This window comes from Sinocyclocheilus grahami, unplaced genomic scaffold (genome assembly GCF_001515645.1).
Source record: "Sinocyclocheilus grahami isolate Dianchi unplaced genomic scaffold, SAMN03320097.WGS_v1.1 scaffold361.1, whole genome shotgun sequence".
In the NCBI taxonomy this organism is placed as follows: domain Eukaryota; kingdom Metazoa; phylum Chordata; class Actinopteri; order Cypriniformes; family Cyprinidae; genus Sinocyclocheilus; species Sinocyclocheilus grahami.
In genome coordinates this window covers 471203-498985 of record NW_015505540.1, presented here as the reverse complement: position 1 = coordinate 498985, position 27783 = coordinate 471203, and the positions used below count along the sequence as shown (strand labels likewise).

The window sequence follows — 27783 nt, the reverse complement described above, 5'->3', positions numbered from 1 at the left end:
CCCCCCCACCCTACTTTTGTTATCTCACAATCTATCATTATCTCCCCCCTCCAGTGTTTACAGTAGCGACGAAGATGATGATGATGTGGAGATTTATGATCACGACTATGATGGTCCTCATGCCAAGACAGGAAAACGCCACCTCGGCAAGACACGCTGGACCCGTGAGGAGGTATGCTACACATTGCCTGGCTTTGTTTGAGTGTTCGTTTTTTTTAAATCTAACCCTCTGGTCCATACTTAAAAAACAGAAATAAATTTAAGTAATCATTAATGATTTTTTATTATTACACATTAATAATTTAAATTAATTTTGAACATATGTATATATATATATATTAAACATATTAAAAAGTTAAAAAAACAAACATTAAAACTTTATATGTATTTTATATTTTTTTCTAATATATATTCTAATATATAATTCAAAGTGGGTCTTGCACCCACCAAGTTTTAGATTTTTGCCATATTCTTGACACTCAAATGTTTTGTAAACATGTTCTGGTTGTTCTTCTTTGATATTGTATCCTGTGTATTCATTAAACAATTGACCATACTGTATTTACATTTAGTTTAACTGATAACCCTTTACTTTTCATGCACTTTTCATTATTTATTGGTTCATGTAAACATTATTTATTTATTGTTTGTTTGTTTAACAATGCATTATTTAATTGGTTATGTATTCAATGCTACAGTGTTGTGACTTTTTTTTACAGGATGAGAAGTTGAAGAGGCTGGTAGAGCATCATGGTTCTGAAGACTGGAAAGTCATAGCCAGCTTTCTGCCTGTGAGTGTGTGTTTGTGTCTACGATTGTTTAAGTGTGTGTCCATGTATGTGACTAGTGTATTTAGGCTTTAGGGGGTTAGGTTAGGTTATGTTAGGTGTGGTGTTTTATATATGTGCATTTGCATGTGAATAGCCAAAGGATCAGGTACTGTAGAAGTGTGTGCACGTTTTGGAGGATTTTGCATAATTGGGTATTCCTCATTGGTTGGCCTAGTTTGGAACAGAGTCAAATAGGGGGGCGGGGGGGGTGTATGGCAGGGTTTCAGAATCCACTGTGCACCTGCATGCACACACGGATGTACAAACACACACACACACAAATGTGCACTCAGGTAGAAACATATGTTCACATACAAATGTATAACATTTCTCAGGCAGAAAAACAAACAGTACACATACACACGTAACTACGAGCTTTATGCAGTCAAAAAACATCTACTTCTAGATATAGATTTCCTTGCGTCAATCTCAAAACATGAACAAGAATCAGAAACTAAAGTTGTTTCATTTCTGATTCACTCTGTGGGGTTTCCGAAACACCTGGGATCTCATGTGCAGAACATTGAACTCATATTAAACACAACAATTTACTCTAATTCAAAGTACACACCACACTGACAACCTAAAATTAGTTTCCATTCTGTTACCTAACTGTAATTGTGTGTGTGTGTCACAGAATCGCACAGATGTTCAGTGTCAGCATCGTTGGCAGAAAGTTCTCAACCCTGAACTTATCAAAGGACCGTGGACTAAAGAAGAAGACCAACGGGTAAGACATCTACAATTTGACACAAAATTACCATACCACAACCAATATGTTACCTCAGATAACCAAAATACAGCCACAGGATTGCAGTTACAAAACCAACCAATCCGCATGCAACCAGGAGATAGTTATGGGGGAAAATAAAGATCCATTAAGTGGGTGTTGTGTTGTAATGATTAACTGGTGGGACCAGGTGTTTCTCTATTTATCGTCATTTTTATGATCCAGCAGAAGTCATTAGCAGGTGTATTTTGCAGATATTCACATCTATATCTGTGTGCAATCCTAAAACACTTATGCAATGTTAGTTCCCTTTCTCTATGGGTTTGTGCTGGGCTGTAATACACCCCCCCCTTTCAATTCTTTCTGCGTACCGTCCTTTTCCCGCACTTTTAACTTCACTTATGGTTTTCTTTTTTCTCTCTCTGTCTCAGGTGATCGAGTTGGTTCAGAAGTACGGTCCCAAACGTTGGTCTGTGATTGCAAAACACTTAAAGGGGCGGATTGGGAAACAATGTAGAGAGCGCTGGCACAATCACTTGAACCCTGAGGTGAAGAAGACTTCCTGGACTGAGGAGGAAGATCAGATCATCTACCAGGCGCATGAGAAACTTGGAAACCGATGGGCTGAGATTGCCAAGCTACTTCCGGGCAGGTAAAGAAATGGTACTTAAAAACTATATTTTATGCATTTGTATGTGATAATAACTAATCTAATGTTCTTGTCATCAGAACTGATAATGCCATAAAGAACCACTGGAACTCCACTATGCGGCGGAAAGTCGAGCAAGAAGGCTACCTGCAGCTCGCCGCTAAAGTTAGCCCCACTCCGCTAAATAACAGCTACGCTAAATCTCACCTCCTGAACTACAATCAGACACCAACCAATACATCTGTGCCTGCCTCTTCCATGAGCAATCAGTATCCGTACTACTCACTACTGTCTGACTCACAACGGGTATGAGTAACCTTATCTCACAAATGTTTACCTATTAAAATAATAGTATTGTTAGCCATAGAGTTAAAGTTAAAACAGCGTTTTGCATAAATGCTCTTTCTCAGTTGGTAATTGATACCTTTTTTTCTCTTGTGTTTAGGTGCCATTTCCACTTGCTGTTCAGTTGAACATCATGAACATTCCTCAGCATGGCACTGCTGCTATCCAGGTAACCCAAGAGCAAATGACACTGAAATTACTTTTAATCAGCATGGATGCATTAAATTAAAATGACAGTATATGTCATTAGTAGACTAATTAAAACCACAGTTTTTTGACTAAATCATAAAAAGAATAATCTCATTTATTTGTGAATCAAACTATACTTGTGCACTATGTTTTTGTGTTGAATCCAGCAAACAATACAACGTTTTAGTAAATTGTTTTCTTATTATTTTTTAAATCTAATTGCATTCAGTTCAGTATCACAACTCTATTCATTAAATTAGAGGAATAGACTGAGTTTTGTTCACTTTGCTCTGTTTTGAATCCTGTGATATAGAGACACTACAGCGAAGAGGACCCCGAGAAAGAAAAGAGGGTGAAGGAGATTGAGATGCTCTTGATGTCAACAGAAAACGAGCTGAAGGGACAGCAGGCACTACCAGTAAGCGTGTGTGTGTGTGTGTGATTAATTGGAGGAAGCATCTGGGGGTCTATTTCACATTCTAACTGCTTGGCTAAATGATGCAATTGTGCCTTATCACACCACAAGCTCTGTTTAACTCCTTGTGCAACTCCAAACCCCCTCCCAGCACTTCACATCATTCAATTCGACAAGTTCCCTTTCTTTCTGACCATTCTTCCTGCATGCATCCCTCTCTTTATTTTGCTTAATTTCTGTCTTATGCCCACAGAGCTTCTCTCTCTGAATATTTTTCCTGCCCTCTCTCACAGATCTCCATGAGTGGCTACGGTGGGTGGAACCGAGGCTCTTTGACGAACAGCTCAGTTGGTGTGGTGGTTTCAGTCCTAGCTCCATCCCAAGAGCAGGGATGCCTTCCAGAAGAAAGCGCCCATGGCAACACAAACAGCCCAAACAATGACGCCAGCTCCACTTTACCGGAGTTTATTGATGCTATTGATTCGGTAAGAGACCATGAAAGTATCCTATATTAGATCTAAAAGGAATGGTCAGCTAATAGCCAGCGTTTAGCTACCTGTCACCCTCGGTGTCCTCATGTGATCTCGTCTTCTCAGGCCCCATCTATCTGGGCCAACATACACTCTGATAGGAGGTTTCCTAAAATGGAGGCTCAATCCAGTCAGGGTTCACCTACCCAGAGCGATGACAGCAGTGCCCTCACATTTCTTTGCTCTACGCCTAAACAGTCAGCCACCAGACATCTGCCTTTTTCTCCCACTCAGGTAGCCTGAAAACGCTCTACCATAATCAGTCAGTCACCTAATAACTCAATCACTGATTATCTGATCACCCTGAATCAATCTCTTCACACTAATACAAATCAGTCTGCATTAGTCAATATGCATAGGATTCATCTAAAAGTCACGTCACCAAACATAACCCACATTTATAGGGCCCTTGAGTGTTTTTAGGGTCATAAAGTGTGTGCTAAGGAAAAGATAATAGAGTGTATTACATCAGCTCTTAGTGCTACACTTTTATGACGCCCTAACTCATTTTACCTCTTCAGAATGAGTGTTTAATAAGTGGCACTGTTGATTTTGCTTGTCTTATGATTGGTTGTTTTTAGTAAATTAGATTCCTAATTATGTCAAACACTACACAATTGAGACAGCATCTGACTTTAAGATCAGAAATCGTTCGGGTTCAGCTCAGTATTGTGCATGAAAGAATGTTGTTGTTTTCTTGATTACCAGGGAGAAATTGAAAGAAATGTCCAATGAAAACTGATAACAATTTTAAGCATGCAATCAATTTTTAATTTCCTCTGACATTTATGTTGCACTTCACAGTTTTATGCTTAGCAAATATTTGCAGTGTTCTTCACTACATGCTAGAGTTGTTCTGATCATGCAGTAACATATCATGCTACCATAATGCTTTTAGCCTAGAGACGGTGTTGACTGTGTTCTGACACTCATATGTGAAACTCAGTTTTTGAAATTAAATTTATGCTGATTTTGACCCCATTTAGAGGTCCTCCTACACATTTGAATATTGAGTATGTGGTTTTCAGTTCAATATCTGATTGTTGTCTTCTTTTCCTCTGTTGCAGTTCTTTAATGCATCCGTAAGCCCAGACTCAGACAGACAAAACTTACCTGTCACGCCCTCCCCTGTCTGCTCCCAGAAAGCACTGCAGCAAGACCTTGCTCTTCGGCCTCAGAAGGAAAATGAACTGTAAGGGTCCATTCCAGTATTCTCTGCATTTATAATTGTGTTCTTTGTGATATGATTTATAAAGAAGTTTCCCATACACATATGAAGCAAAATCACAAGTTAATTTAAATGATTGAGACTTAATGAGATTAATGTGATTCTAACGAGACATTCACATACGTATGTGCGTTCCGTTTAAGGTTCAGGACCCCAAACCTCAGGCGTTCCATCATGGAGTGCTCTCCTCGCACACCCACTCCATTCAAATCCACACTGACAATGCTAGACACCAAATACGGACCATTGAAGAGGGTGAGACTAAATGACATTAATTTACAGAAAAATTACATAAAAAGGTAAATTATATTATTATATAGAATTATATATTAAATAAAAAGTATAATTTATATTATAATTTATATTTTATTTTATTATATTATTATATTTCATGCTATGGATGATTTAAAAATCTATACAATTTTATGTAACATTTAAAATAAAACTAATAACAAAAATCAACCATTTTAAATGATACAAGTCCATTTAAATATCACAAAATTATTGTACAGTACAAAAAATATTCATTTTTAAGATTGGCTAAAGATTTAACATTATTATTTATTTATATTAATTATATTATTTAGTGTAGTGCTTTTAAAAATTAACTTTAGAAGATATAGTTAGAAAATGAGCATGCACAATTCAATATCTAATATTATGCAATATATTTAAAAGCCTTTAATATTGGCCAGTAACCGATATGGTACCGATATATAGTGCATCACTAGTTTGGAATATTTTATTCAAGACTCTGTTCTGGTTCCAGGCTCACAGTCCTTTACTGGACTCTGGAGTGGTTGGTGCTATTAAACAGGAGCCTCAGGAGTGTGAGATCAGCATTGGGGCGGTGCATCTGGATCCGCCCCCCCTAAAGAAGATCAAACAGGAGGTCAGTTTGGGCTAATGTGGGCCACTTCATTTGAATACGTCTCAACGTGATATTCAAATAGCTGAAATGTAAACGCTTCTTGTCTGTACGTTGTTATTTGAATTTGTTAGTAATATCAATATGCAGTCAAACTTGTCTTATCTATGTGTGTAAGAGTGGGTGTGTGAATTAGACATTAGATATTATACGCAGGATTATGGAAGTAATATACTTCCAGTAATTTATGCATGGTGTAATTGGATTTTATGGATTCGGATCTATAGGTGGAGTCAGCTTGTCTGCAGTGGGAGGGGCAAGATCTCCACACCCAGCTGTTCCCTTCCAGTGGCTCCACCCACGACATGCCTGTGAGTATCTTGATATCTCTTGTATATGTACATTTATGCCACAGTTACTGTTGTTTCTCAGTATTATGTTGATATTTGACGGCTCTTTTCTCTGTGGGATCTATAGGATCTGTTGACTAGCTCTGTGCTGATGCTTCCAAACGCAGAGAAAACTGAGGATGGACACAAAGCCACCCAGCTGCCCCGCAGACCCATGGGAAGCCCTCTGCAGGTACCACACCTACTATCACGATGCCCTTATATACTCAACTAAAACATATTCGGACATGATGTTTAGTGGATGTATCAGAGTAACAACTAATGTAGTTCATTGCGTTAATAATAAATATGTAATGTTTGTCCATCAGAAAGCAATACAAATACAAAAAAAAAAACTTTTATACTTTACTTTTTTTAATGAAATGTTTTGCTTAAATATGTGTATATTATGAATGTGTTGTTGGTTGGTAAAACTTAATAGCTCATTTTGTAGTAGCACATATCAACTTTATGACTCCAGGTGCTGAATTGCGCCATAAAATTGTGAAGTTATGATACAGAAGTGTAAGCTATACAAAACCTGACCAATCACCTTCATCTTTGTCTTTTTCTACTTCTCTCCATCTTAACTCCCTCTCTCTCTCTCTCTCTCTCTCTCTCTCTCTCTCTCCTTTTCTCTCTCTCTCTCTCCTTTTCTCTCTCTCAGCAGTTGAGCACATGGGAACAGGTGCTTTGTGGGAAGACGGAAGAGCAGACGATGCCCTCTGAAGCCACGCACAAATACCTCAGCAATTATTCTTCGCGAGCACTGGTCATGTAAAGAGACAGATAGAATGAGACCGAGACAAATATAGAAAGGGAAGAAGAGTGAAAGAAGACAATCATTCTGAAAAGAAGTAAAAGAGGAATACTCCTACACTTATGGTACATTATTTGGGAGAGGCTAAAAGCCATTTTGTAGACTGCACAGTTGATGTTAGTCGCCAATGTTTAAGCTGTGCCGTCATTTGATTCAAGCAACCAAAGACATTTTTCATGTTGTGTTTTTCTACCTTTTTTGATTTAAATTTAATAATATTGTATTATATATTTTGTATTATATATGGGAAATGAATTCTCTATGTGGGTTCTAATTTTATGGATTTTAATATAAGGAACAATTTGCAGTAATTTATTATTATTTTGTATTAAGAATAATAATTAACTACGGTGGGCACCTTTGCCAGTGTTTGACCCCAGTATTGCTCACTTCTTAATCGCTAAACGTGTGTTAATTGTAAGGAGTGTGTGTCCTCCTAGCATTATCAAAATCATACACCCAAAACTAGACAAGATTTGTACTCCGTATCTGTGGGTGTCCGACAGAACTGCCCTTGCAGAGATCGTATGTATTTCAATGCCAAATGCCTAACAGCACTGCTATGTATTTCTGGCCAAAACAAACCGTGCCCAATGCCTAAAAATGACTTTGCCAAGTTTAAAAATTCAAGTTTGCCTAATGTAGATTTTAGGTGATATATCTAGTGTACAAAGGTACTCTGCCAGTTTAGTAGTGTTGCCATTTCAAAAGCATTCAAGATCGAAACCACAACATTGAGCTTTCACTGTATTAGCACTATTTCAGGTTTTAGATCAACTATGCAGAGATTTCAACAGAACAAAAAGTGTTTTTGTATTTGCTAAATAGGAAAAACAAGGTTTACCAAGCATTTTCAAATCAAGGGTTTAAATGGTCATAAATTTGCCTTTGAGATGATAAAACATTTCTTGATCATGTTTTCATAAACACTTTTGTGTGTCAATTTGTAATCAGATTTACATTGGTATTTCTAGTTTTTGAAACACTGAAATGATTGTTGCTTTTATACCTAGTCGGCTTGTTTTTGATATTACAATCAGCCTTTGATACTAAGATTGCAGTGTCCAATCAAAAGCATTTAGCAATAACGTTTTTGTTATTCGCTGCCTTTTTGTATTAGCTTCAAGTACAAACACTTTTTTTTACACTGATTATGAACTTTTCATACTTTTTTTATACAAACTTTTATAACTGCATTGTAAATAAAGTGTGTTTTGGAAAAAAATATCTGGCTTACTGGTTTCTTTTCCACTTTGAAACCATAATTGCTAAAGCCATTGTGTTTAAAAAGCGTGTTCTTCAGTGTGTCATAAAATCTATTCACTTACATTGATGTCAATAGATCAAATCAAAACTACTGTCTGCATTTGATGGCAAGTCTCATATAACCCTAAAATAGCAATTGATTTTTATTATTTAATTTATTTTAATGAAATGCTATACACTGACCCTAAAAAGTATTTGAAGACTTGAGAAGTCTTTTTAGCGTCTTTTAAGTCAGTATGCAAATATATATATATATATATATACACACTGTCTTAATTATGAATAATATCTTTTGTTTTATAACTGATAACAGAGGTATAGGAATATGTAATATTACTAAAATGCTTAAAATCTTTTGGTAACACTTTATTTTAAGATGTCATTGTTACACATGTTATATGTACTTACTTTTACAATAACAATTAATTATGCATAATTACATGCAAGTAACCTTAATCCTAACCCTAACCATATAGTAAGTACATGCAAATAATTAATATTACTCCGTACTTAAATGTATAATTACACTGTAACAAGGACACCTTAAAATAAATTGGAACCAACCATTTTATTTTTACATGAATGCAACTTTAATATTTTTTGTAATAAAATGCAACACCAAGTGGCTATGGCTTTTTTAATAAATGCCACTTGATTTTCAAGTTTGATTTTTTAAACAATAAAATCCAAAGACATTCATACATTTTTAAGTGTGACCTACCTGAGCCAAAGTGTATCTAATTACTTTTTGAGGTCACTGTAAATATGATGAATCATTTTGACCTTAAAGGGGTCCTATTATGCTCTTTTACAAAGTCTTGATTTTGTTTTGGGGGTGTACTAGAACCGGCTCTCATACTAGGTTGTTCGAAAAACACATTATTTTTCACATATTTTACATTATTACAACACCTCTCTCCTCAGTCTGGCATGAACGGCTCGAATAGTTCCTGTATCAAATGAAGGCCCGTCTTCTGAAATACGAAATGTGCTGTGATTGGTTAGCTGGGCCAGTGTGTGTTGTGATTGGCAGCACTCGGCGCCTGGTCGGGAAATGTCACGCCCCTTACCGTAGCCGCCTGTGAGCTTCAGTGTAGATACTGCGTCAAAATCAAATTAATTTGAGAGCGATTTAAACCCGGATGATTGTAACCACTCTAAGTTCATCTGCCTTGGGAAAGCTAGCGTGTCTCCGACATAGTGATAACACTCGTTGCCTTCTCTTAGTGCAGCTCAACCAGGTCTCGTCCCATTCGCCGATATTTGTGATATCACAAATCCCGAGAAACATGCGTTGTAGTTCAAACGAGTCGTTCGTTGTAGTTTTTGAAAAGTGTTTTCTGTTAAATAAAATATCTCCTTTTGAATTGGACTTTGAGCTTTGTAACTTTGCAGATCTTTTTTATGCTCAAACAGCAACATTACAGACTAACTAAAGTTGAAAAAGCATAATAGGACCCCTTTAATTCTCTTGAATAAACAACACCACATAAATGAAGGCAGCCATTTTCCATAGACCATTAAGCCATCTCAACAAGTGCCGCACTCAGTATTTACTCAAACACTTGCGCCAGTGAGATAACTACAGTACAATTGTATAGTATTAAAATGGTTCTGTGTAGCTCGTAACATCGGAATGAAATGATAAAGACTGAGTATAAATGGAGAGAATCTGGAATGACCTATTAACTCTTTATCAGGGTTTGTAGTAAGAGATATGCAAATGCCACCAACTGTATTCTCTCAGGCTATCTTAGGAATGCTTTCCCTGAATGCCAACACACCATCACACACACATTAGACCACATTAGATACATATTCTATTTGTTCATATGGGTGTGTTGACTGTTTTTGAGGGTGAATTTGAGATCTTTAAGCGAGGTGTTTTGTAGCGCGCTGTCAGTCCCCCAGGGCTTCACACTGATGGAAACACTTTCCAACTCGAGCCCTAACAGATGCTCCCCCACTGTGTGTGTGTCGGTGCGGGTGAGAAAATTAAGTAAAAAAAAAAAAGAACGGTATGGGTTGTATACTAGCATTTGAACATGTAAAAGTGCATTTTTGTGGTGTAGAAACTCTGCTTGAGTCTCTTGAGGATAATGCTTTTCCTGTGTGGCTGTTGAAGGCGGAGGCCCGGATCAGACCAGGGCCTAAATTTACAGCTGCCCAGCTCTCACATCATCCTGACCACCTGCTTGCTGGCCTCCCCACACCCACATTTAACCCAAAAACACACCAGAGGTGCCAAATATACATGGATACAGTGCAAGAAGAGCTGGGGAGCTATTTATGCTTCAGTACACTAGAATAATATCACAACTTTCAACCACCCATAACGTTGATGTACTGTAAGGAAGATATGTGTTCAAAACAGGGTGGTTTTCTGACAGAAAGAGGTGATGATGATCAAATATGAATTACACAGCACCTTATTATTTTCAATCACCTAAAAGTTTTTTAGTTAAAACACTACACAAAAGGGGAAAGGGAGGTAAAAATGGGGGGAGATGAGAGGAGAAACAAGAGAATTATTTTCTAAAAAGAGTTTTGCTACTGTGTCAGCTGATGTTCTTTTGTGCAAGCATCTGTTCACTAAATGTGTGTGTTAGTGTGTGTTTGAATGCTGTGGGTTACAGGAACGGAAAGGCCTGTCAATGAAGAGACATGAGCAGACTTTCAGAACAGGAGCACAGCCCCCCAAAACCCCACACACCTGCTCTCTGTCTGAGAGAGAGAGAAAGAGAGAGAGAGACAGAAAGACAGAAAGAAAGAAAGAAAGAAAGAAAGATGATGTGGTGGTGCTGGTGGGGGGTGTAGCACCACCCCAAAGTGACACTAAAAACACAGGTGCAAAGAGTTCCTTCCACTCATACACACACACACACACACACGCACACACACACCCTCCGAATGTGTGACCTTTGTGTTGGAAATATGGTGTGTGGAACGTTTCCGAACTCAATAATGACATCACATATGTCTCTGTAGCCATCCAATCAGAATCAAGGGTGAAAATAACAGGGGGGTTGGAAGGGAGGATCTGACCCCCACAAGTAAAATTTTTTAAGAAAATGTTTGGGAGATTTAAAGTAAAAAGTATATATTCATGTAAAGAGTTTTGTTCATATTACACATGAAACGTTTCAACAGCATTTTCCAGTTTTAGTAACTACAAAAGTTTATTATATTTTTATTATATTTTTTATATTTATATTTAATTTTTATATTTAATTGTAAAATTGTAAAATATTTTATATATGCTGTTCAAAATATATTTTTTGAAAGAAATTAATGCTTTAATTCAGCAAGGATGCATTACATTTATCAAAAATGACAGTAAAGACATTTATTACAAAAATTACAAAAGGTTTCTGTTTCAAATAATCATCAAAGAATTCAGAAAAAAATGTAGAATGGTTTCCAAACAAATATTAAGCACTACAACTGTTTTGAACATTGATAATAAGAAATGTTTCTTGATCACCACATCAGCATATTAGAATGATTTCTGAAGGATCATGTGACACTGAAGACTGGAGTAATGATGCTGAAAATTTAGCTTTGCCATCACAGGAATAAATTACATTTAAAAATATATTAACATTTCACAATACTACTGTTTTTACTGTACTTTTGAACAAATAAATGCAGCCTTGGTGACATAAGAGACTTAAATGAAAAAAAAATATTGCCAAGCCCAAAACCTTTGAAATTTTAGAATTAATTCAAATTTTAAATAGATAAATATATCATATAATTAAAGTATGTTTTCCACTGTAGTTTACATTTTTGTTTAAAAACCAGAGTTGACTTATTGCTAACTGTGCTAAGGACCTAAAAATTCAATTTGGGTTTGGGTTTGTGAGATGAACCTCAACATAAATTGCTTTTAAAAATTCAACCGCCCTAAAAGCTCTGACCAATTTACCTGTCAATGGCTAGTTTACATGATGACACAATCAAAGCAGACACAAACATGCACAGGCACCACAATGCAAACTCCACCTTCAGTGCGACTGACATACAAAACCACAGACTTTGCACAAAGCAATTAGAAACTTGCATTCATTTATGTCTCTAATTTGAATGGATTTGTATGTGAGTTTATAGGATACTAGTTGACATTAGGTGACAAGAATAACTCGGGCATTTTTCATATCTCTCGGTTGAGTCAGAGCTTCTTTTCCTCTCTGTGTTCAACAAGGCATCTCTGTGTCGCAAGTAGATTGGCACATAAATTCAGTTCGTTCAACCTGTCACAATAAATTATTAGCCGGATGTTGCAGCAGCGCCATTTTCCTTGTTTTTTCACTTTTGCACTCTCTCTCATTCTCTGGCTTACTTTTCTCTGACTTACCCACCCATACACACGAACACACACACACACACACACACACACACATGCGCATATACCCAATGGGAAGATTACAATAGGCTGATTTCCTCTGTGGTCAGGCCTAGTAGCCACTCCCTGTTCCACTGGCAGGTACAATGTCTCTGAGCCACCATGATAAGTCTATATGTGTGTTTGTGTGAAAAACCTAGCAGACTGTCACAAAATTTGCAACCCGAACATTAATTAAAAACTTGAAAAAAAAATCACATTACTGCCCATTTATGATGCTGCAGTAATGACCAATAATTACAACAACAAAAAAACAGTGGGAGGCATAGATAAAACATGTTTGTCTGTTATTTAAACTTTACAGTAACATCATCCAAACCACAATACTCATGTACAAACACTGCATTTGATGCACAAACAGCAGTTTTATGTGGGAAAAAGAGAAAAACATTCTTATGATAGATCATGCAGATAATGTCAACAATTACTTACTGTTAAATATGAGTATATTTGAATATGTTTGAAGTTGTATGTGTGTGTGTGTGTGTGTATACACACTTTTCAGTTCAAGTTATAAATACATTCTTCCAAAGTGTGTAAAACTTGAAATTAATTTATCCAAAAAAAGGATTACATGCGGAAATACTTGCGATCTTATTATTTAATGTGCAAAAAATAAAGTGCTCAGTGCATTTAAAAACCACAACAATCATTTCAGTCATGCAGGACCTTCCTCAGTGTTCACAGTTATTTATTTAAACAATTTTATATATGTTTTCTCACATATCAACACACATGTATTTAATCAATCATTTATAGACCAGTTACTCTTCATATGGATTTAACTCATTTCATAACTGCAACTTAATCTACTACATATCAAAACATGCCGCCACGACTGTTAAGAGTTTCCAACTAATAAACAACAACACATTTGTTTATATTTATACGTATGTCAAATTAATGTTCTATTAAGACCTTTAAAAGCATTAAAGGTCCAGTTCACCAAAAAGTTCTTTGTGCAATGAACACAATGAAAGTAGTTACTGAAAATCTTGACATCCACCCTACATGACAAATTACAAGTTCATGAGAGAAGCGACAAAACATGAACAAATCATTCATTTGTATCAGACCCTTTCAATGAATCTGTTAATCCAGTTCACAAAACCCGCCTGAATGAATTGTTCATTATCGGACTGATCTGGTTCATAATTTCAAACTCATTGAATCAAAGATCTGCTGGTATACATTTCTCAAATGATAAACTTCCTTAAGGGGAGGATGGATGAAACCTACAGTCTGGCCTGTTTCTCACACAAATCTTACATATGGCTTCAGAAGACAAGGAATATAGTGCATGAGTCATATGGACAACTTTTATGATACTTTTAATGCACTTTTGAAGCTTGAATGCTCTGGTTTAAATTAATTTGTATGGAAAAGAGGGACCAACACAGTATGCACAATTTTCTTTTTTGTTGCAAAGAAAAAACAAGGTCATAGCGGTTTGGAACAACATGAGCAATTTTCATTTTCAGGGTGGACTATCCCTTTAGCCTATAGCTGAAGCTCTTCAAAGTACATTCATTTGTCTGATTAATATGATACAAATTATTATCCGAGGTATGTTTAGCATGCAAATCAGCCTTACCAATTCAATTGTTTTATTTAAGACAGAAAAATTTAAATCAGCCTATATTACCTGTTAAAATGAATGAAGTGTAAGTTAAATCAAGACATTATTCATCTCACAATTACCAACATGTGCTTTTATGACACACAAATCAAGTGCACATTATAATCCAGACTTTTGATAATAACAATCATTTAAACCACTAACCATTTTCTATTAGTAAATATTTTCAAATGAAATTTTTTCCTGTGAGACAAAGCTGAATTTTCAGCTGCCATTACTCCAGTCATCAGTGTCATATGATCCTTCAGAAATCATTCTAATATTTGCTGATTTGCTGCTCAAGAATCATTTATTATTATTATCAATGTTGAAAAGAGTTGTGCTGCTTAATATTTTTGTGAAAACCCCCATACGTTTTTCATGATTAACTGTTGAATTGAAAGTTCTAAGAACGTCATTTATGTGAACTGATATCTTTTGTAACATTATAAATGTTTTTGATCAATTTAATGCATATTTGCTCAATAGAAGTATTCATTTCTTTCAAAAAACTTACTGACTTTTGAACTCTTCAAACTTCTCAACAGTGTATATTCTTCTACAAGTGCACATAGGGGGGGGGAAGTTGTGGCCTAATGGTTAGAGAGTCGGACTCGTAACCCAAAAGGTTGCGGGTTCGAGTCTCGTACCGGCAGGGATTGTAGGTGGGGGGAGTGAATGTACAGCGCTCTCTCTCCCACCTTCAATACCACGACTGAGGTGCCCTTGAGCAAGGCACCGAACCCCCAACTGCTCCCCGGGCGCCGCAGCAAAAATGGCTTCCCATTGCTCCGGGTGTGTGTGCACTTTGGATGGGTTAAATGCAGAGCACTAATTCCAAGTATGGGTCACCATGCTTGGCCACATGTCACTTCACTTGTCACTTCATATCAGTGCAGCTCAAAAAAATTTCAAAGTAGACAAGACTCAAACATTTAAACACATTTGAATGAAATTACAAAGACAGATTTGCGCTTGACAGAATTACAAGAACAGTGGAAACATGAGGAAGATGAAGTGCTGTGAATATCTGTCTGTTAAGGTAACGGTCGAAAGGATGAGGCAACACCGTGAGATAAAGATAAAGCTTGTGATGATGAGTGCATCAAAACAACCAAAAGCAACCAAAACCAAGTCACAAACACACCCCGAGGGATTGAAGTGACAGATGGTTTATTAGCGATAGAAAAGAGAACGCAGGACCAGACCCCTGCCCAAAATGATCCGCTGGCAACCAGACACGTGAATTCCAGCACACACTTTCTCAAACCCAGAGAAACATACACAGATTGATCAGATAAAGAGAAAGCGAGGATAAAGGGAGGAGGGCCGAGCGAGGGAGCGCTGCACTGAGGGTGATTAGCCCAAGAAACTGTCTCTGTCCTCAGATTTGGCCCCGTGTTGGCATGCGTTCGTTTGACCGTTCGTTTGTGAGAGTGCAGAAACCTATAGAGCAGCGTGCCAGTGGCTGATAATCACAGAAAAACAATATTAACTGTACACACACACACACACACACACAAAACAACAGTACAACAGTTCATAGATGAGAAGTAGGTCAAAGAGAAAAGCTACAACACAAGGCAAAAGTGATGCGAGAACAATAAGGAAACAAAGATCATTTTAAAAATCACTGAAATCAGCTAAAATATTTAGCTTCTTGTAGTCAAGTAGTCATTGCATTTCACTGGTGTGCACTTCTAGCGAATTAGTGATGGAATTAAAATTCTAGGTCTGAAAGTATAGTTCAGTTGTTACAGTTTGGAGACTAATGTGTTCATGTCAGAAGTACTGTAATTTGAGACACCAACTGTTTAAATACATGAGCTCTATAAATTATTCAGGTCATTCTACAAAACGGGTGGCATTGTGTCCCTCAGATACATTTTAAAAATGAATTAAAAAATGAACAGCTGACAGATGCCAGATTTCACAATGTGATGATACAGACATTTTTCTACATCTACACACATTAACAAAAATCCTGTAACTTTGTTTTATATTTAATATAAATATAACATACATAATGTGTGTGTGTGTGTGTGTGTATTAAATATTATTGTTTTTATTAAATTTTACTATTCCATAATCATAATCATCAGGTTTTCAACAATGACAAGTTAACATCTTTACAGGTTAAAAGGATAATCTTAAAATGGTAAAACTGTCAATCCTGTTACTATCTGAAGGCATAATTGTATCTTCAAGAATACAATTAACACTTAGATTAGACTGCAGATGACAATTAACCACTCAAATTATGAGTCTGAAAAATATATGCATTGTTTTTAGTACTTGGAAAATCGTAACTCCAATTCTGTGGTTGATTTCTGGTTAAAGGGACATTTGCTCAATGAAAATTCTGTCATTTACACACCTTTTAAAAAAATTTTTTATTGTTTTTCCTGTGGAACATAGAAGACCTTTTGAGAAGTGTATTTTTTTCCCTGTACAGTGGAAGTCAATGGGGTCCAGTGTTGTTCCTTGAAAAAAATTTAAAAATTATATATATATATATATATATATATATATATATATATATATATATATATATATATATATACAGTATATATAGATATATATAAAATATTTTTTAATAATATCTTAAAATTAAACCACATGCAAAATTAGGCAATTACTTACATACATAATGTGTATTACATACATACTCAAACTTAGATGTAGGCTACAGTTCACCCACATGCTCACATGATTTAACACAGAGGGCAAAACTAGAACTACCACTTCTGTGTAAACTGAAAGCCCAGAGGGGCCTGTTCAGTGACTGCTGGTCTTGCTGAAAATGATGACATATCCTTGTCGTGAACATTTCCTTATGTGAAACAATCTGCATATGTCCATATTGCTCATATAGGCCAAGCTATTCAAACACATAATAAGGCAAAACAGTTATTAAAAGGCAGTAAAAGTGAATATGAATAAAGAATAATGCGCACATGTGTATGTATGTGGGCTGGGGTAGTTTTGTTGCTAAAAAGTAAAAAGCAGCCTCTTGCTTCCCGCGCTAAATCAGTTTGTGTATGTGCGTGTTGTGCCCCATTCACCTGGTGAAATAGAGCAGAATGAAAAGACTAAATGGAGCTCATTATTCATCCTGATGCACACTCCCGCCACACACACACACGCATGTATACCCCCTGCCCTGAACCGCCAACACCAGGCTGCTGGCCGCTCTTTTGTTACCCTCTAAATGATCCTGACAGCAAATGAAGCAGCACACACACACACCCAATTTAGGCCACTTTTCATTGGTCACTGGAAATCACCAGCTTGAAAATCTCTAAATGTGTCGCTCAGTTACACTATATTCATTTTTCCAGGATCTTCATCTTTACAGTGATGCAACTGGTTCAGAATACTGTGAAATGAAAGTGAAAGTTGGTCTGTAAATGACAGTACAGGTTGGTCACAAGTCTTTCCGGTTTCTCCTCTTCAGTGGTGTTTAAAAGTGAGCACTGATTTTCCACAGACCTGTCCTTTTGTAGTATGTGCCATTTCAAATGCATTCCCACTTATATTTTAGAATCTGAACATAGCATGTGATTTGACTCCGGCTGTTATGATTGTGATGTAAACTCAATGACAGTCATTCATGAAATGAATTTCTCTGAATCGTTCCTAAAACACTCTTTCATAAATGTCACTTGAATATTTGTCAGTTGTATGAATAATTGTGAATTGTAAAAATATGTAATAAATAAATAACAGGTGATTTTCCCCCTTACTTTATTTGTACATTTTTCAAGTATTACAAAATTTTTCAATATTTCGAAATGCAGTTCTACATTGTATCATTTGACTATATAATGAGAGGGGATCAGAAGAAAAATGGGAAACTAAACTATCAAAATAATAGATAGTGGTAAATTGCAATCAGTTATCCCCCAAAAAAGATACAATAACAGGTGATTTAAATTGAAAGCAAAGAATTTAAAATGCACTTTAATTCAAAAGACTTTCTTTTTTTTTTTTTTAAGAAATTAATACTTTTATTCAACAAAGATGCATTAATTAATTAATTAATGCATTAACATTTATGATGTTACAAAATGTCAGTAAGTTTGCAAGAATTTTTTATTCCTTTTTTTAATTAATTATATCACTCTGTCTGTGTTGCATATATGAGTTAAAATGACTTAAAATTCACTTAAAAGTCTATTTATCAAAGTAAAACATTTTTTTTACATTTTTTAAAAATTATTGTGTGTGTGCTACAGGGGTGTGGCGTGAGTGTGTGTGTGTATGTGTGTTATTGTGTAGTGCAATGCAGTCAGGGGATTCCACAACACCTGCTCAAACATTATCACTCATTTTATAGTGGTACATTAAATAACAGTACTGCTTCTATAAATACACTCAAGTACAAAAACAAACAGACAACTCACATTCATATGCATGATATCAGGGAATATTCATATTAGACACAGTAGCCCCTCATGAGGGGGTTTCCAAGTTGTGTGTGTGTAGTTTTAAGTTTTATGCTGCTTTGTAGAAACTATAGAGTTAAAATTAAGTATATTAGAAACATGAGTGTATTTTTAGTACATTTTGTACCGTGAATGTGATACATACTCTCAAATAATGTTGCACGCACATACACAAACATGAGTACAACATACACAAAAGAAAAGAAAAGAAAAAAAGGAGAAGTAGTATATATGTGGTTAGCGTAAGAGAGCTGGAGTACGAAATGAAAACAACTCAACAAGTCACTTCCCCTATAGCTACACACACACACACACACACAAACACACACAATACCCCATTAATATCAAAGAAATATCCTCTTAGGACAGTGGGAGGAGGGATTTAGATGTTTTTTCATTCTGTGTTTGTGTGATTGGGTCAATACAGTGGAGGAGAGGTTGTCAATGATGGACAGTGCATGACGATGCGTGGATGTGTGAAAACGAGCGACAAGAGATTGAACCAAGGGAAAGTGTTAAAAAATAATGCTGATGATGTTTAGAAGAAATGCAGAAGCATGATAAAAAGAAATTATGCTAACTGTAAAAATACAATAAAAAATACAATATTTAATGCACTTTGTGTGTGTGTGTGTGTGTGTTTGTAATGTGTTAAATAGATTAAAAACACACACACACACACACACACACACACACACATATATATATATATATATATATATATATATAAATCATATTAGATTTACTTAAATAACAGCAAAAAAATGTTAGTACATCAAACAGAAAAGCTGAACTTGCACACCATCACTGAACACATTTCTGCACAGACACACAACTCGTGTGGAAAATAACTTTTGAGTTCTCTCATATCCACCCTAAACCACATCGCTATTAAACTGGGAAGCCACCACTCTGGGTTCCCCTTCACACACAAATGCATGCATCCATGCACACACACACACACACACGCAGAGAGAGAGAGAGGGAGAGTTAGGCATTATCAGAGTACAGCACTTGGGTAATGTGTCATCAGAAGCACTTGGGATTCAGACAGACCTAAGCAAAGATAACAGAGACAAAAACCACAGACACACACGCAGAGAAAGAGAGAAAAAGTGGATAGGATTGAAAAAAAGTAGAAGCACAGAAGGGCAGAGAGATAAGAGATGTTTTTGTATGTTGTTTAATGGATAAAAAGTGAGAATGACAACATATCAGTGAGGACTTCTCAAACAATCAACTACCTTCGTATCATAAATAAGGCAAGAACACTGAATATCTGAAAAGAATACTTCACCCAAATATGTGACCCTGGAGCACAACACCAGTCTTAAGTCGCTGGGGTATATTTGTAGCAATAGCCAAAAATACATTGTATGGGTCAAAATTATAGATTATTTTATGCCAAAAATCATTAGGATATTAAGTAAAGATCATGTTCCATGAAGATATTTTGTACATTTTCTTCTCTAAATATACAAAAAATTTATTTTTGATTAGTAATATGCATTACTAAGAACTTCATTTGGACAACTTTAAAGGTGACTTTCTCAGTAATTAGATTTTTTTGCACCCTCAGATTCCAGATTTTCAAATAGTTGTATCTCGGCCAAATATTGTCCCATCATAACAAACCATACATCAATGGAAAGCTTATTTATTCAGCTTTCAGGTGATGTATAAATCTCAATTTCAAAAAATTGACCCTTATGACTGGTTTTGTGGTCCAGGGTCACATATATAAAGCCAAGCTATTAAATGGGAAATTAAAAATTATAACCCATATTCTTTTCTACAAAACAAAAAAAATGTGAAATTATGAATATTACAGGTACGATGATTTAGTACTGAAGCTTTTAAGCTTTAATATGAATGCAAAAGTATCGGAAAATGTGGCCCATACTTGTTTTGCTATATTCCAAGTAATAAAATAGCTTAGTTTGAGTTATTAGACAGTGAGCTGAACTTCAGAAATGAACCAATTCATTGAAAAGATCCAACTTAAAACAACAATATGCTCATGAATTGGACATCATTCTTCTCCTTTAAAATTAATTTGAAAGGAGAGCTGTTGCATGGACAACCTTCACAATACTGTTTTTGCTTTTGTGTCCTTTTTAATGCTTAAAAGCATCCATCCTCATGCAACTACAGTGACCTGAGAACATTCTTTACAATTTTCCTTCTTGTGTTCCACAGAAGATATCATACACTTATGGAACCACATAAGGAGGAATAAATATTTTTGAGTGAACTATCCCTTTAAGTTTAAATTCGTCTAAGATGAAGACCAAAATGAGCAGAAATCAAAGTTATTTCTTTGTTAAATGATTCTTTCAACAGAATATATATGTTTTTATGTATGTGGAATTTTAGAGGAAATTTTGTTGTAAATATACTGTGCAGCCTTGCTAACTTCAGAATCGTTTGAAGAATTTGTCATAATCCTTTTATTGATTCCGTACTGACTAACTAAATATCACTTTTTTAACGTCTGTAAAGTTAAGTTCTGCTTTACAGTATTTTTCCATTAAGACCTTTGACAGTGAAACAGAACAAAAAAAAGTCATCATTAAAGTAAAAAAAGAAAGAAATCAAAGGTCACAATGGCTTTCAACTTTCCTCACACTTTCACAAATAATTTCAAGACTGTTGTCATAGTAACCAACAAGCCCAGAGACTGTTATGTTGAGCATATTTGAAGAATTGTCTCATTTTTCTAAACTCTGATTCATTACTAAAATACCTTAAAAGCCAAAAGAAAATAACCCAGAATGGAGAATGAAAGAAAGTTACCCATGTAGGCGAGCCTCCATCACTGCGGCGAATTAGCCTACCTTCACATTTTATCCTTTAACATACAAAGTCTCTAATCCATCTGAAAAACCACAGAAACACACACAAACTACATCACATACAAGTGCTCAAATGATATTTGCTTCATACTCACTTTGTCCTTTGAAATCTCACCAAATTGACTACATACAAGCCACACGCAAAGCTAAGTTAGAACAAGTAGATTAAGCCGACTCACCGTGTGATGTTTGATCGGAATGGGGAAGAGGGAGCATAGGAGTTATGCAAAACACACATAGATTCACTGCCACTTTTTGCATGGCTGACTCATTACTCTGCTTTTGGACAAACTTTTGGCGCAAAGATTAGAGTTCTGATGTTTAAGGGCATAACAATTTTAAGAAGCATAACGTATGAACACATAAATCAATCCAGTCACCTGCTTTTCAAGGTAAAGTCAATGTATTGGGAATGTACCGCAAATATTAGTCTACTTCCTAAATTCTCACAGACTAAAAAGAAAGTCCATGCGGCCAACACTATACAATGTAAGTCATTGCAAAGTGTGACTTTTGACATGGTGTTGTAGTGTAGTGCAATGTTAATTGCTAAATAATCTAATGTAGTGATAATGCTAACTATAAACTTTTGAATTAAGCATTTCAATTAAACGATTGAATGATTTTTATAACAGTTGCAAATTAAAATATTTTTTGTTAATTCCACAAGCTAAATTTGCAATATCATTAACATATATTATTATACTTGTTGTATAAACAAAGGAACACAAAAGCACACTAGCATAAATGCACACAAAGTCCAATATAATAATGAAGATTTTAACTGAAAAGGAATTTTAGTACTTAAAGGAATAGTTCATCCAAAAATGAAGATTTGCTGAAAATGTACTCACCCTCAGGCCATCCAAGATGTAGATGAGTTTGGTTCTTCATTGGAACACATTTGGAGAAATTTTGCATTACATCACCAATGGATCCTCCGCCGTGAATGGGTGCCGTCAGAATGAGAGTCCAAACAGCTGATTAAAACATCACAGTAAGTTATCCGTGCACCATTTATACAAGCAGTTCTCAAAATTTTCAAACCAGTTCTAAACAAATATGTTGGTGGATTTTGATATGAGAGGACAACAGGAGATGGACTTTTTATTATGGACTCGTATTTTGGCAAGAAGTGACGGTTTAAAGTTAAAACGCCTTATTTATGAATTTGTTTCTTACACTTTACAAGATGTTAATTGATGGACTGGAGTTGTGTGAATTACTTGTGGATTATTGTGATGTTTTTATAAGATGTTTGAACTCTCATTCTGACGGCACCCATTCACTGCAGAAGATCCATTAGTGGTGTAATACTACATTTCTTTAAAAATCAGAACAAACAAATTGATCTACATCTTTTAAATAGCCTGAGGTTGAGTAAATGTTTATTTTAGGGTGAACTGTTCCTTTAAGAAAAGACAGGTGCATGATGTCACATTTGTATTGGTGCATGTTGCATGTGCATTCATATGATTATACTTTATATATACTTTATTACTGATTATATGTTCGTCAAACATTGGTTTGATATTGTATAATTCTGCACTTATACATGTTTTATTATTGACATTTTTGCTGAAAAGTCATTAGATATCAAAAGTGAAAGTTCCAATTTGACAACTTGCCACATATAATGTGACAACATGCACTGATATTGAGACTCATGACAATGGGAAATATTCACTGGAGTAAAAAAAAAAAAAACATTTTGACAATTCTCCCCAGTCTTCCATATTTCACAGCTTAGAAAAGTAAAAAAGTGGATGTGAGCTATATGTGGGCAGGCAGACCATCAAAAAGTAGACTGTTCCTATTTAACATAAATAAATGTGGATGGTGAGGCGCCTGTTAGTCAAACTGGAGAAAGATATAAGGAAGTGAATTTTAAGGCATTAAAACATTACAAAACAAAGTTGAAAAACCTGAGGGCAAATGCAAGTACAAAATAGAAACAACACTGAAAATAAGACAAGAAAGACCTCCACATAACGCAATATTCTGTGTGCTGGAATTTTCCACTATTTCGCAATTGCCAAATTTATTGAGATAGTGTTTCAGGGGTTCCCTGGCATGGCAGAAATCCACCACAAACTGCCTTGTCTTGCTGATTCAGCTGAAGTTGTCCTGGCACACAATACAAATGGCCCCACCAGTTCCTGTACTCTAAATCATTCTCCATTGTTGATGCCGTATACAATGGACGAGTCGTCAGAACACATTTTAGAGAGGAAGTCTAACTGGTGCCCCAAGGTAATTAACTATACTTCTGGTGAATCATTACCATAGTCTTTCCTTTACCACCCATTGGTAAGATAATATGCTATCCTGGAAAATAAAGTCCCAGGATGTTCCACTTCATCACCCTTGTGAGGTTATTCACAAGTCAGATAGGACGGTGGTAAAGCCACTGGAGGTGTCAAAGAACATAAAATTGTGGAGCCAATTGCAGATGAATTGAGTCTGCCAGTTTGACCTGAAGTAGCCAAAGAATGCATCATTAAAATTAGAAGAACATTTAAAATGGAATGAGATTCACAGACATTCATGCAACTGCTGTAAGTGTAGTTTTAATGATACATTTCTTTCTTTTTCTTCTTCTTCTTTAATTATGAATTACCCATAAACAACACGTCAACAACTGGGCATTTCCAGAAACATTAGATGATATTAATAAATTAATGAATGTTTATTTAAATTTATATTGAATTAATTTATTGAGATAGTGTTTCAGGGGTTCCCTGGCATGGCAGAAATCCACCACAAACTGCCTTGTCTTGCTGATTCAGCTGAAGTTGTCCTGGCACACAATACAAATGGCCCCACCAGTTCCTGTACTCTAAATCATTCTCCATTGTTGATGCCGTATACAATGGACGAGTCGTCAGAACACATTTTAGAGAGGAAGTCTAACTGGTGCCCCAAGGTAATTAACTATACTTCTGGTGAATCATTACCATAGTCTTTCCTTTACCACCCATTGGTAAGATAATATGCTATCCTGGAAAATAAAGTCCCAGGATGTTCCACTTCATCACCCTTGTGAGGTTATTCACAAGTCAGATAGGACGGTGGTAAAGCCACTGGAGGTGTCAAAGAACATAAAATTGTGGAGCCAATTGCAGATGAATTGAGTCTGCCAGTTTGACCTGAAGTAGCCAAAGAATGCATCATTAAAATTAGAAGAACATTTAAAATGGAATGAGATTCACAGACATTCATGCAACTGCTGTAAGTGTAATTTTAATGATACATTTCTTTCTTTTTCTTCTTCTTCTTTAATTATGAATTACCCATAAACAACACGTCAACAACTGGGCATTTCCAGAAACATTAGATGATATTAATAAATTAATGAATGTTTATTTAAATTTATATTGAATTCATATTTAGTTTTAAAAAATAATTCAGTACTATTATTCAGCAAAGAAGCATTAAATTGCTCAAAATTGACAGTAAAGACATTTATAATGCTACAAAAGATTTCTAGAGCAGCAAATCAGCATATGAGAATGATTTCTGAAGGATCATGTGACACTAAAGACTGGAGTAATGATGCTGAAAATTCAGCTTTGCCATCACACGAATAAAATACATTTTAAAATATATTAAAATAGAAAACAGTTATTTTAAATTGTAATAATATTTCACAGTACTACTGTTTTACTGTATTTTATATCATATATAATTAAGGACCTCTTTCAAAAACAATTTTAAAAATCTGTTTTCTGAAACAATATAGTGGACATTGTTGTATTATGTGGCAAAATGAAAATTGCTGATGTTAATTGTTTTGACAGTACTAAACTAAGTTTAAAACGACCAGTGCATCAAGAAATAAATAGGCATAACTACTCAAAATTAATTGAGTAATTATTTATATGTGTTGACACAAGACTTGTATTAAACTAATGCAGTTCATCTGTTGAATTTCAGTTCAGTGAATTCCACTTCCTGGTGCTTTATTTCATCTTCCTTTGGGGCTAATTCAAATACCAATATATGAACTGAAATAAAATAATTGTGTATTTTAAATATGCACCTTTGGCTCCATTAGTACAATAGTAAACACAGCAGTTCTGTCAGGATGCATCAGTCCTCACGCATGCGTCCCAGAACTAACCTACCATCTTTCAGACCAAAACACTCCCTGAACCACAGACACGCCTTGCACACATACACACAAACACAAACAAATAAACTTTACTACCTCACCTCAATCTGTACACCCACACAGCCACATGAAAGACAAAAACTCTTATTTGCTGTAATTTATTCCTCTATATTATTTCCATTAACCTTTCTAACTTTTTGATGACGACCTCTGAGATCTCATCTCGTACACACAAAAACACTTCCAAGGAATTTTTAGCAGAGCAAATATTTAACACAAGTGGAGGGGGGAAAAGCTATGACATGACCCTATTAGCTTTTTATTATATAATATCAGCACACTAGCGTGAGCATACAGGTATGTATAGTGGCTTTGAGGTTGACTGACAGGGGAGTCATAAAGAACAGGTGCAGAGCCTTGAGACCTGATAAGAGCTTGTCATCCCTGCACCCTCCCCCATAAAGACACACACACACACACACACACGTTTAAACACATATACATATGCATTCATGCAAACATGCTAAACTAAGTTTAAAACGACCAGTGCATCAAGAAATAAATAGGCATAACTACTCAAAATTAATTGAGTAATTATTTATATGTGTTGACACAAGACTTGTATTAAACTAATGCAGTTCATCTGTTGAATTTCAGTTCAGTGAATTCCACTTCCTGGTGCTTTATTTCATCTTCCTTTGGGGCTAATTCAAATACCAATATATGAACTGAAATAAAATAATTGTGTATTTTAAATATGCACCTTTGGCTCCATTAGTACAATAGTAAACACAGCAGTTCTGTCAGGATGCATCAGTCCTCACGCATGCGTCCCAGAACTAACCTACCATCTTTCAGACCAAAACACTCCCTGAACCACAGACACGCCTTGCACACATACACACAAACACAAACAAATAAACTTTACTACCTCACCTCAATCTGTACACCCACACAGCCACATGAAAGACAAAAACTCTTATTTGCTGTAATTTATTCCTCTATATTATTTCCATTAACCTTTCTAACTTTTTGATGACGACCTCTGAGATCTCATCTCGTACACACAAAAACACTTCCAAGGAATTTTTAGCAGAGCAAATATTTAACACAAGTGGAGGGGGGAAAAGCTTTGACATGTCCCTATTAGCTTTTTATTATATAATATCAGCACACTAGCGTGAGCATACAGGTATGTATAGTGGCTTTGAGGTTGACTGACAGGGGAGTCATAAAGAACAGGTGCAGAGCCTTGAGACCTGATAAGAGCTTGTCATCCCTGCACCCTCCCCCATAAAGACACACACACACACGTTTAAACACATATACATATGCATTCATGCAAACATACAGTTGTGGTGATACAAACAATGGGCGCTTGAGTGCTTGGGCTGCTTAAACAACAGGATTTTGATAAAGACAGGGAGGCGGGTTGTGGAGATGGGCAATGCATCCTGTAAACACGGGCTATTTCCAATATCTACCTACTCAAAAGTACCCACCAATGCAACACACATACATTTTAAATATTTAAAGGACATAAATGCTCCATTCCAAACAGTGTTGTTATCATTAACTACACTCTACGAAAAATTCTGAAAAACTGTTAGAATTTCGTATATTGATTTTTCTCAGATGTTTTTTATTTTCGCATATTTTGAATTATGCATTGTATCGTGCTGTATTTTAGGGTTAAAGGAAATGCCCGTAAACCTAACAGATAATGTCCTGCCAGAAAATTACTAGTACTTCAAATTTTAAAACTAAATCTAAAACTGTCTTTCTTAATTTAAATAAGGCTGAAATAAAATGTAAATATTAGATGGAAAACAAAACAACAAATTAAACAAATAAACGCTAAAATTAAAGTGAAAACTGAAAATATATATAAAAAAAAATCTAATTCAAAATATTAATAAAAATTATAATAGTATATAAATAATGTTCTAAAACCTAGTGAGTTGCCTACATTTACGGCATCATGACGTGAAGGTTTTTCCAAAAGTAGCTATTTTAATTATGCTACCTCCTAAGAAGCTTCATTCTAGCCTTAAATTTTAAGGCAGCATTGAATGCATCCTTCA

At 35.6% G+C, this 27783-nt stretch overlaps 1 protein-coding gene across 3 annotated transcripts in view; it reads left to right on the top strand.

Moving 5' to 3' along the window:
- The window catches only part of LOC107549054 (transcriptional activator Myb-like), a 10389-nt gene extending 2207 nt beyond the window's left edge, over positions 1-8182 (top strand). Inside the window, exons 2-16 of one of the 3 annotated variants that reach the window (XM_016229975.1) lie at positions 55-172; positions 720-791; positions 1468-1560; positions 1992-2212; positions 2290-2515; positions 2655-2723; positions 3057-3161; positions 3452-3643; positions 3755-3922; positions 4756-4880; positions 5060-5171; positions 5686-5808; positions 6072-6155; positions 6262-6366; positions 6844-8182. In XM_016229975.1, coding sequence (XP_016085461.1) covers positions 55-172; positions 720-791; positions 1468-1560; positions 1992-2212; positions 2290-2515; positions 2655-2723; positions 3057-3161; positions 3452-3643; positions 3755-3922; positions 4756-4880; positions 5060-5171; positions 5686-5808; positions 6072-6155; positions 6262-6366; positions 6844-6954 — 1924 coding nt within the window. In that variant the 3' untranslated portion in view covers positions 6955-8182. Of the gene's footprint in view, positions 1-54; positions 173-719; positions 792-1467; positions 1561-1991; positions 2213-2289; positions 2516-2654; positions 2724-3056; positions 3162-3451; positions 3644-3754; positions 3923-4755; positions 4881-5059; positions 5172-5685; positions 5809-6071; positions 6156-6261; positions 6367-6840 lie in introns of all 3 variants that reach the window. The other 2 variants (XM_016229974.1, XM_016229976.1) reach the window with 2 other exon arrangements.
- Positions 8183-27783: the final 19601 nt, after the last annotated feature.